Raw genomic sequence first — 22,775 nt, 5'->3', positions numbered from 1 at the left:
TTAAGCTGCCGTATGATTGGCCAGAGATGGCTCGCACGAAGCCTCAAATTTGCGGTCTCGGAACGACGGTTGCTGCGTTGATGGTACACAACGTCCTTTCAGCGTGATTCTGGACAGGATTGGAAACACGTTCTTTCCAACCTTCTAATAAACATTGCGCATCACTGGGAGATACCACTCATAATAAAATAAAATAAGGCCAACAAAAGTTGGAACAGGGGGGATTGGAAATACGTCTTTTTCAACCTCCCATTACATGTTGAGCTATACTGACCGGAATCCTCATGCATTCCGACAGCTTCATAAATGGAAATTTTCTTGCCTTATGCTGGGAGCACTGGAGGATTGGAAACGCGTCCTTTCCAACCTCCCTAAAAAGAGTGACTCTGGCTCTTGTCCGTTTTTCATGCTAGTAAATATTCTGATCGGAATCACATGGCATTCCGACAGCATATTCAATAGAACTAAGTGATTTTAATAATGAATTGTATTTAGTACTTTAAGTTTTAGGCCTAAACAGCCGTAATAATAAATAAATTAAATTAAATTGAATTAATTATATTTCTGGGTTTTTATGAGCCTTCTGTTTTTCCTGCGTCCAGCTCTCGCTGTTTTGTTTTGGTAGCCGCCGTGGTGTGTTAGTAGCGTGCTCCACATACCACACCGAAGATCCTGGGTTCACGCCCCGGGCAAAGCAACATCAAATTTTTAGAAACAAGGTTTTTCAACTAGAAGAAAATTTTTCTAAGTGGGGTCGCTCCTCGGCAGTGTTTGGCAAGCACACCGAGCGTATTTCTGCCATGAAAACCTCTCAGTGAAAACTCATCTGCCTTGCACATGCCGTTCGGAGTCGGCATAATCCAAGTAGGTTCCGTCCGGCCAATTTGTAGGCAAAATTAAAAGGAGCACGACGCAAATTGGAAGAGAAGCTAGGCCCAAAATTTCTTTGAAGGTTATCGCGCCTTACATTTATTTTTTAGGTCTTGCTGTTTTGCTCTGAGTAGGGTTTCTACGAAGTTACTGATTTCTTGCCACTCTTCTGCTCCGCTCCGCATTTTTGCTGTAAAATTAACGACAGTAATTTGGCCGATTCTCCTCGAGCAATTTTCGGTTCTGGCTCCATCGCGAGCATTTGAAAAATGTGTGTTCAGCAACATCGTCTGCTTCGCCTTAAGCGCACTTAGGATCTTCGGTCTTTTCTATCCTGCGCAAATGTTTTCAGAAGTACCCGTGCCCGTAGAGCATTTCGTTAACGTAGTAATTTACCTCGCCAAAGCTTCTGATGCTTCATGTTTTCTGTTTTTTTGTTTCCCATAACCTTTTTACAGCTCAGTCCATCAGCAGTTTTATCCTGCGTTCTGTTGGTCTTCCGATGTTTGCCATCAACCTGCTTAGCAACGATACCTATCTAAATACCTTATCAGTAGCATCTTTGATTTTATACACCTTCTTTGATGTTATATATATCCCGAGAAGTTTTCAAAGCTAGCGGTATTTACTTTTTTGTTGGGAGTATCAACTTTTTTTTCTGGTGCCAACTGGAGCCCACGCGAGTGTAGCCACTCTCTTGTGTATATCATACCTGCATTTCATTCTTGAAATGCCTGACGATTCATTTTTAGTTGGATACGCAGACGTCATTGCTGCTTTCATTACAGCCCGAAACACAGGAGAAGCGCGCATAAAGTGAGCTTTATGAATCATCAGGCATTTCAAAATTGAAAACTTCATCATAACTGGCACTCCGCAGGTCAGAACCATGAATTTAACCCTGTGTTGCTCTGCATGTGACTTTTATGGTACGCTGATCACCGAGGTAGCTTCTGATGTCGTGCTGTAGGTAGCATGGTATTTGGAATCGCTGCTCTGAAGCGGCCAGCACGTCAGTAATGTTGAAAGGGTTTCTTACGTTGGCTTTACCTTGCCTGGGTGATAGTTTTCGGCTGATAGATTTCGGCTGTGCCGAGCATGCGTAACGGCTGGCGAGTTCGGGTCCCCTTTGCTTTTACCATGTCTCGGGAAACAATGCGATCTTTAGACATGCGTTATACACATCCAGCATAGCCTCTGGGCGCTTTTTTTGCGGTTTTTTTAACGGCTTCTACTGTGGCTCTGTGGCCTTATGTTTTTTGTTAAATTTATTGTTGTGCTGATAAAGACACTCCCGAAGGTTTTGGGTAATGTTATCGATGTTGCTGGTTTTTTGTCGGATAAGGATCCGATAAGGGATCGATTTATTATGACCTCAATGAACTTTCTAGGCCATTCCGCCGCTAACCCCTAATTCCCTGCTAAATATGTGTATAATACATTTATATCTGTAACAGAATTCGCCCCCCCGTTGCGCTAATGAGCCCCTTTAACCCCCTATTATTTTTCAGGGTTCTTACTGCAAGTTTTCTGAGGTAAATGGCTGAGGTTCGTCAAACGTGCACTATCTTTCCTTATTTCATGAATGCAGTAAAGCCCTTTTACTAGGAGGTGGGGGGCGGTATGGCATAGTGGTTCTATGTGGTCATATTAAATTGTTCCCGAGTCGGTCGGACTAGTACCTTAATGTTGCTTGTTTTCGGAACCTACCGTATCTTTATCCGGCAAAGGACCATCAACATCGATAACACTCCCAAAATACTTCGGGGAGTGTTTTTCAGGTGATTTGCTCTTTTTTGTGTGACTTGGCTTTGGCAGTAGCTTGTCCCAAGCGTCTGGCACTTGTATATACTAGCCTTAAGAGTAAGCAGTTTCGTCTTATCTCTCCTATTTCTTCTGTCCACCAATACACGGATTTTTTCGCTGTTTATTTGGTAGCATTAACGCCAACAATAGGAGCTTTAACGCTCTCTTCAGCACTTGATGAAAAGATATTATAAGGCGGGTATATGTCAATGGCGGCAATCAGAGCTTCAGTGTTTAGCTTTTTCACGTTCCATCTGCGGCTGCTTCCACCCTAGGCCTTTTTCTGATCCAAATTGGAAAGAAAAAATTGGGTGAACGCTGCCAGTGGAGTTTTCAAGTACTTTCCACTCATGCATGGCTTCAAATATGCTTTGCGACGCCATCGTGATATTAAGTATTTCTGCGCATACCCATCTCCTGAAGGTGGTCGATGCGCCTGAGTTTATTACTGCTAGTCTCAGCCTAGCTGCGATGTCCAGTAACCGTTTTCCTCTTGGGTTAGTCGTTGGCATTCCCAAGTCAAAAACTCTAGGGTTAAAGTAACCTACTAAGGTTAACACTCTTTCGGGCCGTATCCTCGATATCGTCAAGCTTTTGGTGGAACTCCAGTATGCTTTCGCAGGGTGTGAGGTAGCAGCCGATTTTTGCGGCGTGATGGTGTTTGAGTCCACACGTAGTCGGTTCCGCTTCCTTTCCTAGTATGAAAAGCGCTGCTGTAACTCCGACTCTAAACATTCAAAAGTGAAATCGAGTTCAAAAGTTTAAATCAATCGGAAGCTTTCATGTTTCGGAAACATAATCGAAGATCCGCAACATCGCACCCCTCTCTTTGTAGCAGTCCTAATCAGAATTTTTTGTTTGATATTCTTACTGTTAAAACACATTTTGAACCAGCCTTATTTCACCCATTGATCTATGTCTCTTAAATTGGTTGATATCTCACAATTAAAGAAAGCTATCGGTCGATACCCATATTTTACGAACTCTTTTTGGTTGAAAACACTCGAAACAAATAGACACACCCTAATATGCAAGATTGGGTGTATGTGTGTGAAAGCCCAAGTGTTCCCCAAATACATGGCAATAAAAATAATTTATTGATAATAAACATTCTGCGAAAATAAATATTTGTAAAAGGTGTCCTGCAATGAAGTTCGAGCGTATACAAATTAAGTTTTGAGCAGTACACATATTGAAGATAATAAAAATTATAATAGTAGCAAAATTTAGTAAAATATTAACTAGTAAGGTAATAATAATAAAAAATTTTAATACCAACTTCGAACTATACCCTCCAGTACAACGGGGCCTGGAAGAAAAAAATAAAGATTTTGTGTCATTTCTGTACATGCTTCGTTGATGAACGGTCTGGCTGTTGGAGCGTTCAAAAAGAGACTTTAATGGGTCAACGAAATTTAGTGCTTCGTAAGATAAGCTTCACCGTTTTCGTAACGTCAACGGATATGCAGTGTTCGGGTATTCGGGATTTATGGCCAGCCGCGAATATTTGATTGAATGTTTGTTTGTTTCAAGCTCTCCTTCCGTTTTCACCTAATATACTGTATTTAAAAAATACATCAGAAACTTCAGATGACTTCTCCACCAGCTTGGAGCTTATCATTAGATACCTTCTCATAAAAAAAAAAATAAATGTAAGGCGCGATAACCTCCGAAGAGATCTAAGGCCGAGCTTCTCTTCCAATTTGCGTCGTGCTCCACTTGATTTTCCCTACAAATCGGCCGGACGGGACCTACATGTTTTATGCCGACTCCGAACGGCATCTGCAAGGCAGATGAGTTTTCACTGAGAGCTTTTCATGGCAGAAATACACCCGGAGTGCTTGCCAAACACTGCCGAGGGGCGACCCCGCTTAGAAAAATTTTCTTCTAATTGAAAAATCTTACTTCTAAAATTTTGATGTTGCTTTGCCCGGGAGTTGAACCCAGGGCATACGGTGTGATAGGCGGAGCACGCTACCATCACACCACGGTGGCCACCTTCTCATAGATGCAATAATATTGCTCAATAGTTTTGTGATTTCACTACTATTTTGTGGCTTTGACAATAACAATATCCATAAGGTCCGTTTTATCTTATAAAGGCCTCGTACCCATTGAAACTCTACAGGACTGCAGTTCCTTTTATCTGTTATTAGCTTCTGTAGCTCAGCGCAGCCATCGTGGAGGCCGCCGTGCAAAGCAGCATCAAAATTTTGGAAGCAAGTCTTTTTAAATTAGAAGACAGTTTTTCCAAGCGGGGTTGCCCCAAGGCCGTGATTTGGCATGCACTCCGAATTTATTTCTGCCATGAAAAGCTCAGTGAAAACTCATCTGCCTTGCAAATGCCGTTCGGAGTCGGCATAAAATATGTAGGTCCCGTCTCGCCAGTTTGTAGGAATAGTTAAAAGGAGCACGACGCAAATCGGAAAGGAAGCCCGGCCTACAATCTCTTCGGAGGCTATCGCGTCTTACATTTATTTTTTAGTTTTTTTTTTACTATTAACTCGGCGCAAAGCGGCCTTTTTCGATCTTGATTCATCTAGATAACATTCGCGCTGAGTTAGGTCATCGGTCATATTTACCATTATGCTTCGATGCCTCCGTTCACAACTACGATTTGGCTGTAGGTATGCCCGTCGTAAGGGGTGAAAAAATCATTACCGAGGCAGGGATGATTTTTGAGGCTGCAACGATAACAGCAAAATAGGAATAGAATAGATCCGAACCTAAGTAACGCAGAAACCTGGTATGCGCTAGAGCTGGACATTCACATAGGTAACGCGTGACTGTTCCTCTGCTGCCCTCCGCAGCTCCTGCTAACGCTATCAAAAGGAATCTTTTTCTCTCAGCATGTAGGCCGATTGGCCATGATTGATGCCTACGGTGATCTTTTCCTTCCTTGACCTTCTTAGTAGCTCATCTGTTCTGCTAAGAGTTATATTTGTGAAGTTCGCTGCGGCTTATAGCGACCTCTTGCAGCTGCTAACGGCTTTAGACGAAGACTGCTTAGCTATCTGATTAAATGAGCACTTCGCGCAGGACTCGGCGCCTCCGACAGAAGCGTACACGCCTTCTCTATACTCAGAACTTCCGCTTGGAAGATGCTGGTCTATTCACCCCTGTTAGGGTTTATAGTTAGTTCGTTTAACTTTAGCTTTAATGTAATTCCACCACAAAATACGCAAATGGTTAGGGTCTTTATATATATTGGGTTGCTGCGAATGTATAGGCCGAGTAGTTTTCCAAAGGTTTTTGATAAAAACAAACAACGAACGACTAATGGGTGATGCTATTGAAACTTTCTTAGCACCGGTCTCTCCATTAAGTCTCCAAAACAACTTTCTATCCTAAAATGCGTAGCTCTGAGATGTTTGGTAATTTAATAAACATTTTGGCTCGTAATCATAGTCGCTGACTAAAATACTCTTTAATTAAAATCTTGCCTAAATTAAAAATGGGATTTAAAATTTTGGTCTGTCATAGACATATTAAACACAGTTTTCAGCAAAAATAAGCATGGACAAGGTATCCGTATGAAAAAAAATGTATTGATTGGCGCTATGAAGAAATTTTTTTAGAAATTTTAAAAGTTCCTTACAACCGTGGTTACTTGACTCCACGTATAAAAAATGGTAATTTTTTACTTGACAAAAACTCTTACAATAGTACAAAAATTGTCAAAGGAGTACTTGAAAACGCATTTTGATCATAATCCGGTGGCGGATAATTATCATTCAATTCTATGTAAAAGTCATTAGCAAACGGGTTGTGTAAAAATATCAGCCGTCAATTTAAAATTGAGTGCATAATTTTTTTAATTGAACATGAACATACTTATTTAAAGAAAATTTACTTAATTTCGTTCTTAAAAAATTATTTAAATCTCGCAACATAAAAGAATAAGTAGTTAAAGCAGATTTGGGCTCCTTAAAGCAAAGGAAGCAACAAGGCTATCCACTCATACACTCGTATTCATGTTGAATAGTTTGTAAGAATGTTGTAAAGAGAAGTTGTTTACATTAAGACAGATGTGACGGCCAAAATTATGCAAACCTTATATCGTCGGTACAATGCCAAAGAAACGAATGTGCCATTTTTGTTTAAACGAAATATGTCAAATTTTGCAAAACCAAAAAAACAAATGTGCATTTTTTTGAAAAAAAATTTTAAAATCTATTACCATTACTTAGTGGTTTACAAAAGTAAACCTTCCAATAGTGGTTGAAAAATACAAAATTAAATCTCTATTAATTAAATCTCTTTTTTTAACATTGGCATTGAACCGACCGATATGTTAACCGTTAAAGCCGTTGAATTTAATAGACCCGAAACCGAATAGGGATATCTCTAACCTCGATACTAATCAGTATTCAATAAGAATCAGGTTAAAACAAATTTAGGTTTGTCTTCGCAAAGGCAAGTCCCTTTTACATTAGAAAATCATTGAACTCAAGTCGATCAAGACAGAGACTAAGAGGGCGATAAAGAGGGGAAGTAGTTCAGCAGCGCCCGTACCAAGCAGTTCTTAAAATTTTTGTTGCTAATTTTTGTTGTATTCCGTGTTTTATTTCACGGTTTCTTTTAAGAGGAATTGGCAAATGTAAAGGGGAATAGAAGACACAAAGGGAAATGCCAGCAGAATTGAATTCAAGAATTCTGTAATGTAATTCAATAATTAGAAGTCAGAAATAAGAAATTGTTCTTTTATTAACAGATATTCACAAAAAACCGAATAATTACCCTCAAACGGCTGCGAAACTGGTGAAAATTTTATCAGCGCAAAACGCCTTTTTAGTTAATTATTTTCTGTGTACAACAATATCACCAAAATTCAGTATGGGATGCTACTTTTTCCTCAAAAGATACTAAAATATCAAAACTCACAAACATCTTTGAATGCTGAATAGTCTTAATTGAAGATTTGGCATAATTATGTGGAGCCAAGTAACCATCTCACATTTTAAGATTGTGTAATTTTCATCACAAACATATTAATATGCATTCTAGGTATAATAAATTAGCTCCTGACGTATATTTGCTTGTCGGGGAAGCCTTTTTCCACTTCCATTTAACTTCATCGCGTTTAAACAGCAAATTGTTTAATTTCTCGCAACTTTTGACAGCAGACCACCAACTTAAAACCTATTTTAAAATGTTAAAATCGGGCTAATGTCATTTTAAATTTAAAATACTTTTTTAGAGATAAAATAGTGTTTAAGTGGACTATAACAGACTTAAAATGATATTTAATTTAGAACCATGTTTAAACCAATAAAACTCTATTGTATTTCGACTATGATTACGGGCCTTTGTTTTTGAATTTTTACTTCGATTACTTGTTACTTTTAACCTAAATAAGTTTAAAGAACAAAATTAAATCGTAACCGAAACTTTTTTCATATCTGAAACTGGAATCGGGACGTTATTTAGAACTGGATTCATTCTCTGTCTAATTGCATCTTTTTATTTTTATTTTTACTTTTAGATCAGCAAAAAAGAGGCGAGGATTTCAAAGTAAGGAAACAGCACGCTTCTTGCTCTACTCGCTGTATGGCTGGGGTTTGCCCACACTTATGACTATCATTACAATATCACTGGCCAAATCCGATTTGCTTAGCGAAAATTTACGTCCGGACTTTAAAAAGGGGCGCTGTTGGTTTACATGTAAGTATAACAGGGTCAAGTTTTTTACGGTTAAACCATCAAACCTTAACTAATTAACCTCTTTTCTTGGATTCGCAGATGGCACATTAGCGTCTGCAAATTTGCTTTTCTTCTCAGGACCTATTGGTGTACTCTCCCTCATCAATTTTGTACTCTTCCTGTTGACGCTGCGCTATTGTAATCGCGTGAAGCGTGAAATATTTCGTATGCAAAGTTCAAATGTTGAAAAGCCAATGTTACGTAAACGTTTCTTCATGGATAAGACACGTTTTGCAATGAACACCAAATTATTCATTGTAATGGGTATAACATGGTTTTTAGAGCTATTGAGTATAGTGCTATACGATCGCAAGAAAATGTTCTTCTGGGTTATAAGCGATTCATTTAATGTGCTTTTAGGAGTTTTCGTATTTTTTATTTTCGTTTTTAAGAAACGCATTTGGCATGCTATACTCGTAAAATTGGGTGCGTTTTACGCCATTCTATCTACTATATACAAAGTATTTAATAGTCATAATTATTATTTAATTTTTACAGGCTTCCGTTCGAATGATAGCCTAAAGACGCTACCTCCCGCCACTTCAGCGACACAGTCCACTTATGCGCCACACAGCATATCTATGACGCGCCTAAATGCCATCGAAGGAAATTTGTCATTGCTTTGTAATGCAGCGAAGAATTAACTTAAATTAAATTTACAACAACCTCTCTATCTATAACCCCACTCAATCATTTATTTACTGTGTATATGCCTGTATCATTTGCTTGTTTGTTTATATTTCTTTCTACAGTGAGCTGGCGATGATATGAACGAATTACTTATTTAAGATCGAGATTATTCAGTTTTGTTTAAAGGTACAAAATACAAAAGTTCGTTTGGGAATTAGGTTAGGTTAGGTTGAACTGGCCGGTCCATGAGGACTTCACATAGACTGAATAAGTCCGTAGTGTTATTTTTAACGACCAAACTGAAAAACCCTCTCAAAAACCAGGAGCTATATTATAAAATAACTCCGTCCTCTTGGCAAATACTAAAAGCTTCCTAGGGCTTAAGCCACTTGCTGCTTCTATATCTGACAGCTGTATCACTCCTAATAGCTGGAGTCTTAGCCTGGCAAGCGCAGGGCACGAGCACAGAACGTGTAGATCGTTTCCTCCTCCAGCTCGCACTTCCTACATCTGCTATCACTGACCAAGCCTACTTTAAAGGTATGTGACGCCAGAAGGCAGTGTCCAGTCAGAATACCTACAGTCCTCTCTTTTTAATGATAGAAGCAACTTTGTTAGGTTGTATGACCTACACATAATCTTCGACAATTTACAGCCCCGCGCTTGAACCCACGCCTTTCCTGCTTGGTCGATCATCTGCACCTCTCGCCTTCGCTTAATATCGCCCAGTCTAATTGGGACATCTTCGGAGCAAGCTTCAAGGGATGCGCCCTTTTTAGCAAGTTCATCCGCTTTTTCATTCCCATATGCCCTGGGACCCAATATAGATGTAGGTTTCTCCCTGTTCCGATTCTCTCCAGGGACTGCTTACACTCTAACACGTAATTAGATGCTGTGCTATGCGAGATTATTTCCTTAATTGCTACTTGACTGTCAATATAAAAGTAAACACGATTGCAGCTTAGGCTATTCTTTTCCAGAGTTTCTACTGCTTTGGTTACGGCTACTATTTCCGCTTGGAAAACGCCAGAGTAATCCGGCAGCCTGTAGGATCTGTTTATTTCCGGATCAGCACAGTATACCGCATACCCTACTCCTTCCACTACTTTGGAACCATCTGTGTACACATGTATCGCCTCGTCCGCCATTTGAGCACCCTTGCGCCAACCGTTCACCTCTATTGTGGCTTTAAGATCTCCCTTAAAGCGCAGATATGGAATCAGGTAGTCCGTTCGTCCTATAATTGATGACGCTATACTACTATGTCCGTATGGGCGGCGCTCAAGCTGCCAGAGGCACTGAGCCTGGTTGCAGTTGTTAATGCTATGTTCTTTTCTACCAGGTCTACAGGTGGAATGTGCAGAATGGCATACAATGCAGCCGTCGAGATTGTTTTCAGGGCTTCCGTAGTGCTAAGCATTGATAGCCTGCATACCCCCTTTAATTTTTTGAGGTAGGTTGTTATACCCAGGCCCCAATACTTGTTGGATATATTCGACGCTATTGCGAACAAACGCAGAAAACTGTGAGTTTAACTATAGTTTAACCCTGTCACATCTGATACTTTAGCTCAGCTTAAACATCAGTTAAAGGGGACTGAAAAACTGCAGAATTAGCATAAGCTTAGTTTAACTGACAAGCTGAACTTGTACAGCAAACTCGGGCCTTAAGCAGGAATTTTCATTCAACCATTTCGTTTTATGATAGCTGTGCATATTAACGCGAATTCACTGTACTAAATGTATATTATTGCGAGGTGTGTCAAAGATTGTAACAAATTCATACACACAAATCCATAAGTGTATGTGTGTGCGTCATCTATTATAAAAAATAGCCTTTGTTTATTAAGCTTACTATTTATTTGATTATTAAAAAAAATTTTTTAAATTTATAGTAGTTATTTATGTATGTTTGTCTTTAATGTTCATTCAGAGTAAAAATAAAGTAAAATGCGTAGAAAATATAAAGATGTAAAAAAAATAAAAAAATTTATTAAACAATTCTCAACTTATACTTTGATAATCCATTCTTCGACTAGCGGATGCCAGTGAATATGAAAAGACCATTGCGAATAATGGAAATAAGGCGAGTACGGAAAGCATTACACCAATGCTAGAGAGGTTTGTATTGATCAGAGTGACGAGTTTAGGCATGCAACCCTGAAAGGATATGTAGAAATTTAATTAAAAATAAACATCCTTAAAATAATAGCCGATTTAAGATATTGAGCAACTTTCGATAACCGATCAGACCAGTGACCAACTGACTTGGTGGGTAAAACTCTAGTAGGGAAGTGGAAAGTAAGCCTAGTTAAATATTGTGTGATTGTTCGCCATTAAGGAAAGAGTAGTGATGCTCTCATCGAACTTGAAGATATTTGTGAGATCGATTGCGACTTCTCAGAGTAAAAAGTCTCAGCTGAAATACCCCAACGAACTATGTTTGGGTCTCTTTCTTGGAACGTGACATAGGTTAAATAAATAAATAAATGCATGGCGCGATAGACTCCAAAGAGATCTTAGGTTGAGCTCCTCTTCTAATTTGCGTCGTGCTGCTTTCAATTTTTTCTATAAATTGGCGGGACGGAACCTAAATGTTTACGCCGACTCCGAACGTCATCTGCAAGCCAGATTAGTTTTCACTGAAAAGCTTTTCATGGAAGAAATACACTCGCAGTGTTTTCCAAATCACTGCTTAGGGGGCCGACATGGGTTACGCAAGTAAAATTGCACCTTTAATGGTCGCCAAAAATATCCTTGACTTCGCGTTCAATTTTGTTGTGGCAGACAGCTTCGAATCGACCTCGCAAAAAAAAAAAAAAAAAAACAGAGGCATGCTGTTGAGTACGTGAAACCAGGTAGGCAAGTGATAGCTAACGCTTTTGAATCAATTAAATAAATGCGATGAGCTTGATCCGTCTGAAGGCTCTATGTCTAGGAGTATTGAAGCTCCAAATTGAACACAATCTCATAAAAATAGTGTGATGGATATACACCCCGGTAGTACACTCACTCTTTTCTACAGTTTCATGATCTAATGGACATCCCTGAACAAGAAATTGTGCTTACAATGCTCAAAGTGGTCATATTAAATCGTTCCCCAGGTGGTCGAGCTTTTACCTTAATGGTGCTAGCTACCGGAACGTACCGAATCCATAACCAGCAAATGACCATCAACATCGATAACACATTCCAAAAACTTCGTGGAGTATTTTTATCGCCACAACAACAGCAACGATAGCTGCTACCATGAACATTAGTGTGGGTCGATTTGTATGGACGAAAGTTAACCAGGAAAAAAAGTTACACTACGCATACCCAAAAAAACAATTTTCGAGCCTGCGAAATTAATTTTTTTACTTTTTTCGACTTTGATTTTTAAGGTTTTTCTCATGAGCTACTAAAAAAATTTTCATATGTAGGTATACCCTGTCCGATCCAAAAATGTCAGTTGTATTTAATATTGTAGTGCACACGAATTGTACCGTTTTTTTTTCTTGAACTTAATTTAAGAACATTCGTTATCATTAATAGCACATTTGTTCATAATTTAAGACCAGCCGTTCGCTTTTCAAGAAAATGGTGTCAGTTCAAGAACAAGGTTGTTGTTTTAAGAACAGGTCGTTCGTTTTTCTAGAACAAAAAAGTAAGAACATGAAGAGCTTGAATTGAGTCCGGTGGTGCTGGATTTTAGAACGGCTTTTTTCTTACACAACCTCCCTGAAAAGTCTGAAAAAGAGTTCATCTGATTGTATAAGGTCATATTTTTTGGACTCTTCTAGCTCAGTTCGCTCCTGCACAGTTCCCATAAACGCATCTGTTTCCGGGGACCCATACCACCTCCGTTATAGTAAATATCATATCCAGTTCCATTATCACCTTTCTCATTCATTGACAAAATATAGGAGTTCGTAGTTCACTGTATGGTCATTAGACTGGGACGATTTATTAAACGATATCGCGCAATCGATTTTTCGATAGGATTTGGGCTCAGGAAAAAAAGTTCCACTACGCATACCGAAAAAAATAATTTTCGGCCTGCGAAATTTCATTTTTTTTACTTTTTTCGACTTTGATTTTTAAGGTTTTTTATGACCTACTAAAAAAATTTCATTTGATTGTAAAATTTTCATGTATACCCTGCATATTCTGCATTTTTTTCTTAAAGTTTTGAATTTTAATAAAAATGTTTTTGTTATAAATATTTTTTATTTATGACAAAAAAAACTATTATTAATAAAAAATAAATGGGTACCTATTGAAAAAAATACTTTCCCCTCCCTCCAAAGATCAAGCACGAACCGTTCCTGAATTGAGACCGAAAAATATTAAATCGACACCAAATCTTTCTCGAAGCGTGAGAACGAAAAATCTTAACTCAAGCCCAAGTAGTGCTTGAAATGAGCACAGCAGTTTCACACATCAATACCAAACTGGTCATAAAATACGAACGCTGTGCTTGGAAAAACTGTTCTTAAAACAAGCCCAGCGGTCACGAGTTAAGAAAAAACGTACTTAACAGACTTTTGTCAACGAATGTTCTTAATTATAATCAGCTGAGCAGAGCTCACAGAGTATATTAACTTTGTTCGCATAACGGTACCCCGTAACGGCATAAACTAATCAATATAGATATAGACTTCTATATATCAATCAATGATCTGGGCGAAAAAATAAAGTCATTTAGCCATGTCCGTCCGTCCGTCCGTCTGTCCGTTAACACGATAACTTGAGTAAATTTTGAGGTATCTTAATGAAACTTGGTATGTAGGTTGCTGGGAACTCATCTCAGATCGATATTTAAAATTAACGAAATCGGAATATAACCACGCCCACTTTTTCGATATCGTAAATTTCGAAAAACCGAAAAAGTGCGATAATTCATTACCAAAGACGGATAAAGCAATGGAACTTGGTAGGTGGGTTGACCTTATAACGCAGAATAGAAAATTAGTAAAATTTTGGATAATGGTCGTGGCACCGCCCACTTTTAAACGAAGGTAATTTAGAAGTTTTGCAAACTGTAATTTGGCAGTCGTTGAGGATATCATGATGAAATTTGGCAGGAACGTTACTCCTATTACTATATGTGTGCTAAATAAACATTTACAAAATCGTATGACGAACACGCCCACTTAAAGAAAAAAAGTTTAAAAGTCAAATTTTAACAAAAAATGTAATATCTTTACAGTATATAAATAGTCAACATTCATCTCCAGTAATGATATGGTGCAACAAAATACAAAAATAAAAGAAAACTTCAAAATGGGCGTGGCTTCGCCCTTTTTCATTTAATTTGTCTAGAATATTTTTAATGCAATAAGTAGAACAAAAATTTACCAATTCTTGTAAAATTTGGTAGGGCATAGATTCTATGACGATAACTGTTTTCTGTGAAAATGGGCGAAATCGGTTAAAGCCACGCCCAGATTTTATACACAGTCGACCGTCCGTCCTTCCGCTCGGCCGTTAACACGATAACTTGAGGAAAAATCGATATATCGTTATTAAACTTAGTTCGCGTACTTATCTGAGCTCACTTTATCTTGGTAATAAAAATGGACGAAATCCGACTATGACCACGCCCACTTTTTTAATATCGAAAATTTCGAAAAATGAAAAAAATGCCATAATTCTATACCAAATACGAAAAAAGGGATGAAAAATGGTGATTGGATTGGTTTTTTGACGCAAAATATAACTTTAGAAAAAAACTTTGTAAAATGGGTGTGACACCTACCATATTAAGTAGAAGAAAATGAAAAAGTTCTGCAGGGCAAAATCAAAAGCCTTGGAATCATGCCAGGAATACTGTTCGTGATATTACATATATGTATAAATAAATTAGCGGTACCTGACAGATGATGTTCTGGATCACCCTGGTCCACCTTTATGGCGATATCTCGAAAAGGCGTCCACCTATATAACTATATCCCACTCCCTTTTAAGATACCTTTTAATACCTTTCATTTCATACCAATGTCGTACAAGCACAGTCCAGGGTTACCCTAGGTTCATTTTCTTACATGGTTATTTTCCCTTATTTTGTCTCCAAAGCTCTCAGCTGAGTATGTAATGTTTGGCTACACCCGAACTTAGCCTTCATTACTTGTTTTGAACTAGTTTCGTTCGTTTTAGGACTATTTTTTTCTGAGTGTACATGGACTCAGCAAGAAACTTTCCCAAACATAACCCTACTAATGTCGCAGCTGCAGATGCTGAATAAATAAATAAAGGTTTTCCGATCCGAAAGTTGGTCTTTTGGACTGAACAAAGCTTACAGGCGATGTGCGGTTTGGAAACCATGACTTTACACGAAGCTTTTTAACAGAAATCAGCCCGATATCACGATATTATAGCTTTTGAGCTATAAAGTCAACTGGGTTCATGGTGGAAAAGGTAAGAGATCAATAGGAAGTTTGGTTTATGTTTAAATCCCAGAAGGAATAGAGAGGTCAATAACCACGTTATGGTCAAAAAACGTCTATCGTGCTAAGTAATATGTCATAATTCAGTCAACTTACCCCTTCATGCATTGAGCCTGATGCAGTTTTTGTACAGTTCTTTGCCGCATCGTCTCGCCAACAACAAGAGCTCGGTAGCGAGTCCTTTGGCCAATCTAAATGATTCTTACCACCACAACATCCAAGCTGCAATAATTTTACACAAGTTAAATCAGAGAATAGACCTTTGTATTCCTTATCAAATACTTGAATAGTCATTAAAAAGGTTAAGCAAGTAAAGCCATAGGTTACTTTCAGCGTTGTTGTAATATTGCCAAAGAACATGGGACCAAAAATAGAGGCAAAATTAAATCCTTTTTGTGTTTGCTGCATCTTTTACATATGCGGATATTTCCTGATCCCCATTAACGTCGTGTCTTCTGAGTTGCCACTAAGCATCCGTTGGACCTAATATGAGAAATCGACAAGATGACTCCGGCACAACCGGTTCAAGGTCGAGATGAGAGACAACATCCACCGCATTGAAAATTACAACAAAAAAATTAAATAAAAGCTACTGGCGCGATTTGGTGACTATAACTGTTAAATTGGCTAATCGCCTAATGAGTAAACTCGTAAGAATCTTGGAGTGTCGCATCTCCACTAAATAGATATGGTAAAAATATTAGTTAAAAACGATCGCTGAAGGCTTTTACTGCCCAAGATGTGCCTCTGAATGAATTTACTGCAAAACAAAAAAATTTGCAATATAGTACCGCCTAAGTGATTTTGGCCGATTCGTAACAAGTCACGCCAACTAATCCTATTTCGCAATAACTGACACCAATTGGGAACACCAGGGAAGGTCAAGTCTTCGTAAACCTATTTCTTGCAACTTAGTGGAGGTCTCCTATCATCTGCTTCCAAACTGCGGTGTCACTTAACATATTTTCATGGCCGGAGCATATTCGTCCATTCCCGTAACATGACCTACCCAGCGAAGCCTTTGGGCTTTTATTCGCTGCACTATCTTCATAGCTCAAAGCTCATACACCTCATTCGCTACTCGATGTCGCCATCACGGACTGGTCTATAAATTTTCCGGAGAACTTTCCAAAAGTTATCCTATCTTCTCTCGACCCCGTCCATGATTCTAAGCCATACATTAGGACAGGTATGATTAGCGACTTGTAGAGCGCCATGTTTATTCATCAGGAGAGCACTATAATTTTCAATCGCCTACTCAGTTCAAAGTAGCACTTGTTGGCAAGAGTTATTCTCGGTTCTAAGCTGATATTGTTTGCACTGTTAATGCTGGTTCCCACATTCTTTCTTGGGTGACAGCAAGTATTTCGTCTTGTCCTCAATAACTGCAAGACCCACGTTTTGCCTCTTTATCAAATGCAAAGAAGAAGACAAGGTGACTGTGCACTCACGGCTTAGTTCGGCCGCTCGAATTATGTTTTCCAGCATTAGGTTAAAGAAGTCTTTTGATTTCGAATGGCTCGGAGAGGTTCTTCGCAATCCTTATGGAGCTGGTAGTGTTGCTTGTCATGGCAGAGCCTGCTTTGAAGTCGACAAAAAGATGATGGCGCATCGTGAAGATCTGGTCGATAGCAGATTTAGCAGGTCTGATCTATTCGTTGACTTTCAGTCTTTCGCACAGTACGCTAGTTAGAACCTTATTTAACGGTAATAAGCGCATTTTGCGAGCTCGCCTTTTTTGGGTTGGGCAGAGAGCACGTAATTTCCAATTTGGAAGCATGCGCTCATCCGACTATATTTTCCGCTTCCGTGCTTGAACAGCTCGGCGGATATTGCCAATCTCACTTTGTCACAGTCATGAGCCGGAACTTGTTTTCCGTCGATTATCTGTCCATTCGCGACAGCCATCCTCCCTGTCAGCTATTATTTGACAGGTAGGTATGGCCGTGATACAAAAAAGAAGGTAGTTCCACTCAAAATTTTTTGACGTATTTGGGGATTTTTGAAGTTTCATAATGTTTGTTGTTTTGCCAGAAGCGTTGCCATACCGTTACTGTTTAAGGCGAAATTGTGGTTTTCGAGATGGAAATTTCCTTTAGGATGAAAACGCAATGGTCATCTGAGACAATAATAATATACTTTAGCACGATTTTTGTGCATATATATCGATTGAGAATACAGTAAAACATGCAATTTTATTAAAAAATAGTGAATAATAACTCATACATTGGTTAATGACTCATATCTTTATGGCAGCTTGACCCCTAGACAGAAAAAAAAATACACGAAAATCCTGTTCTTCTAGCATGGCCCTATTATCATGCCCCTACAGTGAATATTTCTCAAGGCATGTTGAGAAAAAGTGTACCTCCAAAGGCGGGGCTGCCCCAAGGTGACCACTGGTAGAACAAGCAAAAACACTCTCATGACTAGTGGCTAACCTGCAGAGCTACAGGGTAATGTTCTCCCTAAAAAATGGTTTAACAATTCCCTCCTAAAGCGCAACGTTTCAATTATACAATAAATAAAAAAAAATAAAAAATGTGAACTTGTAGTCAATTTATCAAGAAATTGCGGTGTGGGTTTATAACAACCTCCTTTGATCAAGCAATTGACAAACGTGTATGTTTTGTCAAAATGTTCTGAGCAAACGTACGGACACTTAAGAAGGCTATATTCACTTGCTTTGCATACTTCGATCCATGTGTCTTCCACCAAAACAATTTTCGGGAGCTCGAAAAGCTTACTAAAAACCTTCTTTTCTATGCTGATATTTCGTATTAAAATATTTCCAAGGCATGGGGCGCATTTTTTTTTTTCATTTTTTTTAAATAACTATGAAAGTAATTTAGTCGTATTCGTTAATATGAAATCCATCAAAATTAGAAAAATTCGTAACATTTTTCAATCTGGTAGGTTGTTTTTGGTGTACTTGTCATTGTCCCCGCAAAAGTCAAGTGGTTAACGTCACACTAAATGGAACTACCTCCACTTTTTTGTATCATGGGTATGGCAATGGAGGAATAGAAAGATTTTTCACTTGTATGAAATCACAATGTTCATGATTAAAGGGCCAATTGAACTTCCTTAACCCTACCGCCATAGTCATAACCATATTTTTACTTATCCATATCAAATTTGCATCACTTGTTGGTGCCTTAACCTAAAAATCGTGAAAATTTCATAAAAATTAAGAAAACGCAAAAAATTACAAACATATGCCACAAAAAATAAGTCTCTTAGTCAAAACGTATCCAAAACAATGAATAAAATCTACAAAAAGTTATTAAATTCACCAACCCACATATTTTTAGGTTATGGATATGGCACCATTAAGGACCAATTAAACTTCCTTAACCCTAACGCCATAGTCGTAACCATTCCAATATCCATAACCATTTTCAATGTGATCGATTAGTGGTGCCTTAACCAAAAAATTGTGAAAATTTCAAAAAAATGAAGAAAACGCAAAAAATTACAAACATATTCAAAAAAAATAAGTCTCTTAGTCATGATGTATACAAAACAATGAATAAAATCTCCAAAAAGTTAATAAATTCACCAACTCAAATATTTTTAGGTTATGGATATGGCGAGAAACCAAAAACCTATTGATTGGTCATGATATGATTATGGTTTTAGCGTTATAGTATGGCACCATTAATCGATTACATTAATTTCCATAAGGTTGGTTCGATCAGCTGTTTTATTTGGTTATGGATAAGTCATCATTAATTGGCCCTTTAATCGATTACATTGGTTACCATAAGGTTGGTTCGATCAGCTGTTTTATCTAGGTATGGATAAATCACCATTATTTGGCTCTTAAGGGCCAATTAAACTTCCTTAACCCTAACGCCATAGTCATAACCATACCCATATCCATAACCATCTCCAATGTGATCGATTAATGGTGCTGTAACCTAAAAATCGTGAAATTTTCATAAAAATTAAGAAAACGCAAAAAATTACAAAAATATTCCACAAAAAATAAGCCTCTAAGTCATAACGTATCCAAAACAATGAATGAAATCTACGAAAAGTTATTAAATTCACCAACTCAAATATTTTTTGGTTATGGATATGGCGAGAAACCAAAAACCAATTGGTTGGCTATGGTATGGTTATGGCGTTAGCGTTATGGTATGGTACAATTAATCGATTACATTGATTTCCATAAGGCAGGTTCGATCACCTGTTTTATCTGGTTATGGTTTTATGCTTATAAGTCACCATTAATTGGCCCTTTAAATACACTCACTTTGTTTTGAACGTAATCGATCAGAGTTGTGTTCGCATTGCTTATTGAACCAAGTCCATTGTAATGTTTCACTTCTTTCTCAATACCGACCGGCAGTCCGGCAATTACATGATCCTTATAATCGTAGATGTAGATGGAAAGTAGTATCAATGAGAACATAGCAGCGATAAGAAAACCACCATACTGAAAATGAAAGAATTCCAAATTTGATCAAATAAAATGTCCTTGTATTCGCACTAGGTGTATATTAATTTTTATAGCTTACGACAATCAACATAGTAGGATCAACCCTAACAATGCACGAGCAGGCAAGCGAAGCGGCAAACACAAGGATGCCACCCACCACGAGCAAGAGATATGGCACATAAATTGTATAACCGTCACTTATTTTTAAATAATATTTAAAATCGGTTTGCATCCAAATACCGGTTAGGATTATCAATAGGCCAGAGAACTAAGATTTAAACAAAAATGTATTAAATGAACGGTAAGAGGCTTTCGAGCATTTTCTTACTCACCCATAACAGTACATTAAACAACAAAAGCATTCCACGAACAAAATTATAGGAAAACATGTTCGCCTGCTGATCGCCCAAACCCATTCCGCACCGGTTAAACCGCAAATTTATACTAAATATTGATATTAAAATATGGCAAAATGCACCGAAAATGTAAATACATTCGGAAAAAAATAATGTAAATGCAATATGACATATGTATGCATATAGCTAATGTTAACAGGCATATTAAATATCGACATGGGCGTAGTCTGGACTTTTTCAAGGGTTGGCGTGACAATGTGGTTGAGGTAGGTTAAGATAGCTGCTTAAATAAAATAAATAAATGTAAGACGTGATAATCTCCGAAGAGATCTAAGGCCGAGCTTCTCTTCCAATTTGCGTCGTGCTCCTCTTGATTTACCCTACAAATTGACCGGACGGGACCTACATGTTTTATGCCGACTCCGAACGGCATCTGCAAGGCAGATGAGTTTTCACTGAGAGATTTTCATGGCATCTCATGGCATCACACCACGGTGGCCGCCAGATAGCTGCTTACCTATATAAATAACAGGCGCCTTTTCTCCATTAAGGCGCGGTATCCATATCGCAAGAAATGAAAAGTGGCACACAAAAAAACGCCCAAGAAAAATTTCGTTTGCCAAGTAATATGCACCTCTCAAGAAAACTCGAAACACTTTCTGCTACTATTTTCTAAAGATTTTTTTTTTGCAAAACTCGTACGCGCGAGATGGTGCGACAAATTTTGTATTTCAGCAAAAGTTACTCATACGCCACGTACGTAGTTAAGTGCAGAATAAAAAGTTAAAGCGATTGCATTGAGTGATTTAAAAGTTTTTATTAAATTTAAGCATTCCTTTGTAAAATTGAATTGTGTGTGACAAAATAAAATTTGAAAAATAAAGCAAAGAATGATAAATAAGACGACTGAGGGATCAAGAAAAGGAGGGAGAGAGGTAGAGGGTGTAAAAAAAGAAGAGGGAGAGATAAGGAAATTATAAAGGGTAAGAATGGGAAAAACTGGGAGACACATTTTGAAGAAGATCAATAAAATCTTATATACTGATTGCTTGACTTTGAGTAACGGGAAGGAATGCGTTAAAGTACACCTTCTTATTTAGATTAGTATCGGGCCAACCCGAGCAACGCCGGGTACCCTGCTAGTTATTATTATTATTTGAAGTTAAATTTTAGATTATTTTTAAGAAAATGGAATTTGAGTTTCTGGCGTATTGTTTGCTTAGAACATAACTGGAAATAATGCAATAGTGTTGAACCCCCAGCGGGTTAGGGGGTTAGAATATACCCGCGGTCGGTATGCCTGTTGTAAGAGGCAACTAAAATACCAAATAGATTCAAGGGGTTGTATAGCGCAACCCTTTCAGGTTGCCAGCGCAATATATAGCTTCTCCAAACACAATTGCCAACCTCACCTATCCAATGGCGAATCCTGTTTCATTAACAGGCGAGACTCTGCTGACCCCCAACTCCTCATGGATCTAGGGGAGCGGAGGGCGGGATGGCCTAGAAGGTCGCATGTGGTCATAACAAATCGTTCCCGAGATGGTCGGGCTTGGTACCGGAACGTACCGGCAAAGGACCATCAACATCGATAACACTCCCCAAAGCCTTGGGGGAGTCTCCTTATCGCTACAACAACAAGCAAATAACCTTGCTGGTGGACGCCATTCTGAAAAACGTGACTTCCCCCTCTCCCTATTATTACTTTACATTTCCTTTAAGTTATCAATTTAAGTACTTAGTTTGCTCAAGAGTCGTGGTAGTACCTAAACGTACTTGTGCTCCAACATACTGGGTTCATATCCGATAAAGGTCGCTCAAAAGCCCTCGGGAAGTGTTTTGTCGCCTATCACACAAACAATAAACAATAATGGTAATAGTACAAACCTTTTTCAGCCTAGTGTGGCTCATCGACCCTGCTACCCCTTTTCTACATACGCCCGGGATCACTGAACTAAAAATGTACCATCCGCACATAAATATGTTTGTGCACATAAGATTGCATTGTCTTTTTGTAAGACCCTACGCATACACGTAGATATGTATGTACATCTGTGCAAATATTTAATTCCTATAGACCGACCCGCTTAAATAAAAGCCTACGAAACAATCAATTGATTTGTGTTGATTATTTTCTCAAATGACCGAGAGTAGCCAATGGAAGTGATAAGCGCACAAATAAGTCTTTGACATCGCCAAAGAAGCAGTAGCAAAACCCAAGGAAAGTCAGTGAAAACCATACAAAATAAAGTATAACATTTTTGATAATTCAGTGCAATGGAATTTGCAAATTTCAAGACAAAACATTATTTTTATGTAGGCAGGTAGTTGATCCAGTTGTCTATTTCATTACTTTGGCGTACAATTCTGGTGTGACAGTCTTTTGATATAGGAAGGAATCCAATACCCTTATGATTCTTATGTACCTTTCTTCTTCTTCTTATTCTTTTACCATTGCTTTGGCCGATTCAATAGGAACAGTTTCAATAAGTCTGGACCAAAGACACAAGGGTGTTAGACGCGTTGGTTCCACATT

At 38.3% G+C, this 22,775-nt stretch overlaps 2 protein-coding genes across 5 annotated transcripts in view; one reads left to right on the top strand and one right to left on the bottom strand.

Annotated features, from left to right (window-relative positions):
- Positions 1-11,009, top strand: part of mthl15 (methuselah-like 15) — a 58,404-nt gene extending 47,395 nt beyond the window's left edge. For all 4 annotated transcript variants that reach the window (XM_067765494.1, XM_067765495.1, XM_067765496.1 and 1 more), the window contains 3 exons: positions 8,162-8,340; positions 8,419-8,805; positions 8,878-11,009. In XM_067765494.1, coding sequence (XP_067621595.1) covers positions 8,162-8,340; positions 8,419-8,805; positions 8,878-9,023 — 712 coding nt within the window. In that variant the 3' untranslated portion in view covers positions 9,024-11,009. The remainder of the gene's footprint in view (positions 1-8,161; positions 8,341-8,418; positions 8,806-8,877) is intronic.
- On the bottom strand, positions 10,862-20,312 carry LOC137239809 (tetraspanin-6-like). Its single transcript, XM_067765499.1, has 5 exons — positions 20,216-20,312; positions 19,963-20,151; positions 19,698-19,880; positions 15,533-15,658; positions 10,862-11,168 (listed from the first exon to the last, which is right to left on the bottom strand). The coding sequence occupies exons 1-5, from the start codon at positions 20,297-20,299 to the stop codon at positions 11,013-11,015; spliced, it is 738 nt and encodes a 245-aa protein (XP_067621600.1). The 5' UTR covers positions 20,300-20,312; the 3' UTR covers positions 10,862-11,012.
- Between the last annotated feature and the right edge of the window lie 2,463 nt (positions 20,313-22,775).

This window comes from Eurosta solidaginis, chromosome 2 (assembly GCF_040869045.1).
Source record: "Eurosta solidaginis isolate ZX-2024a chromosome 2, ASM4086904v1, whole genome shotgun sequence".
NCBI classification, from domain to species: domain Eukaryota; kingdom Metazoa; phylum Arthropoda; class Insecta; order Diptera; family Tephritidae; genus Eurosta; species Eurosta solidaginis.
Note: the sequence above shows the minus strand (reverse complement) of the source record. Positions and strands in the feature narration are given on the sequence as shown.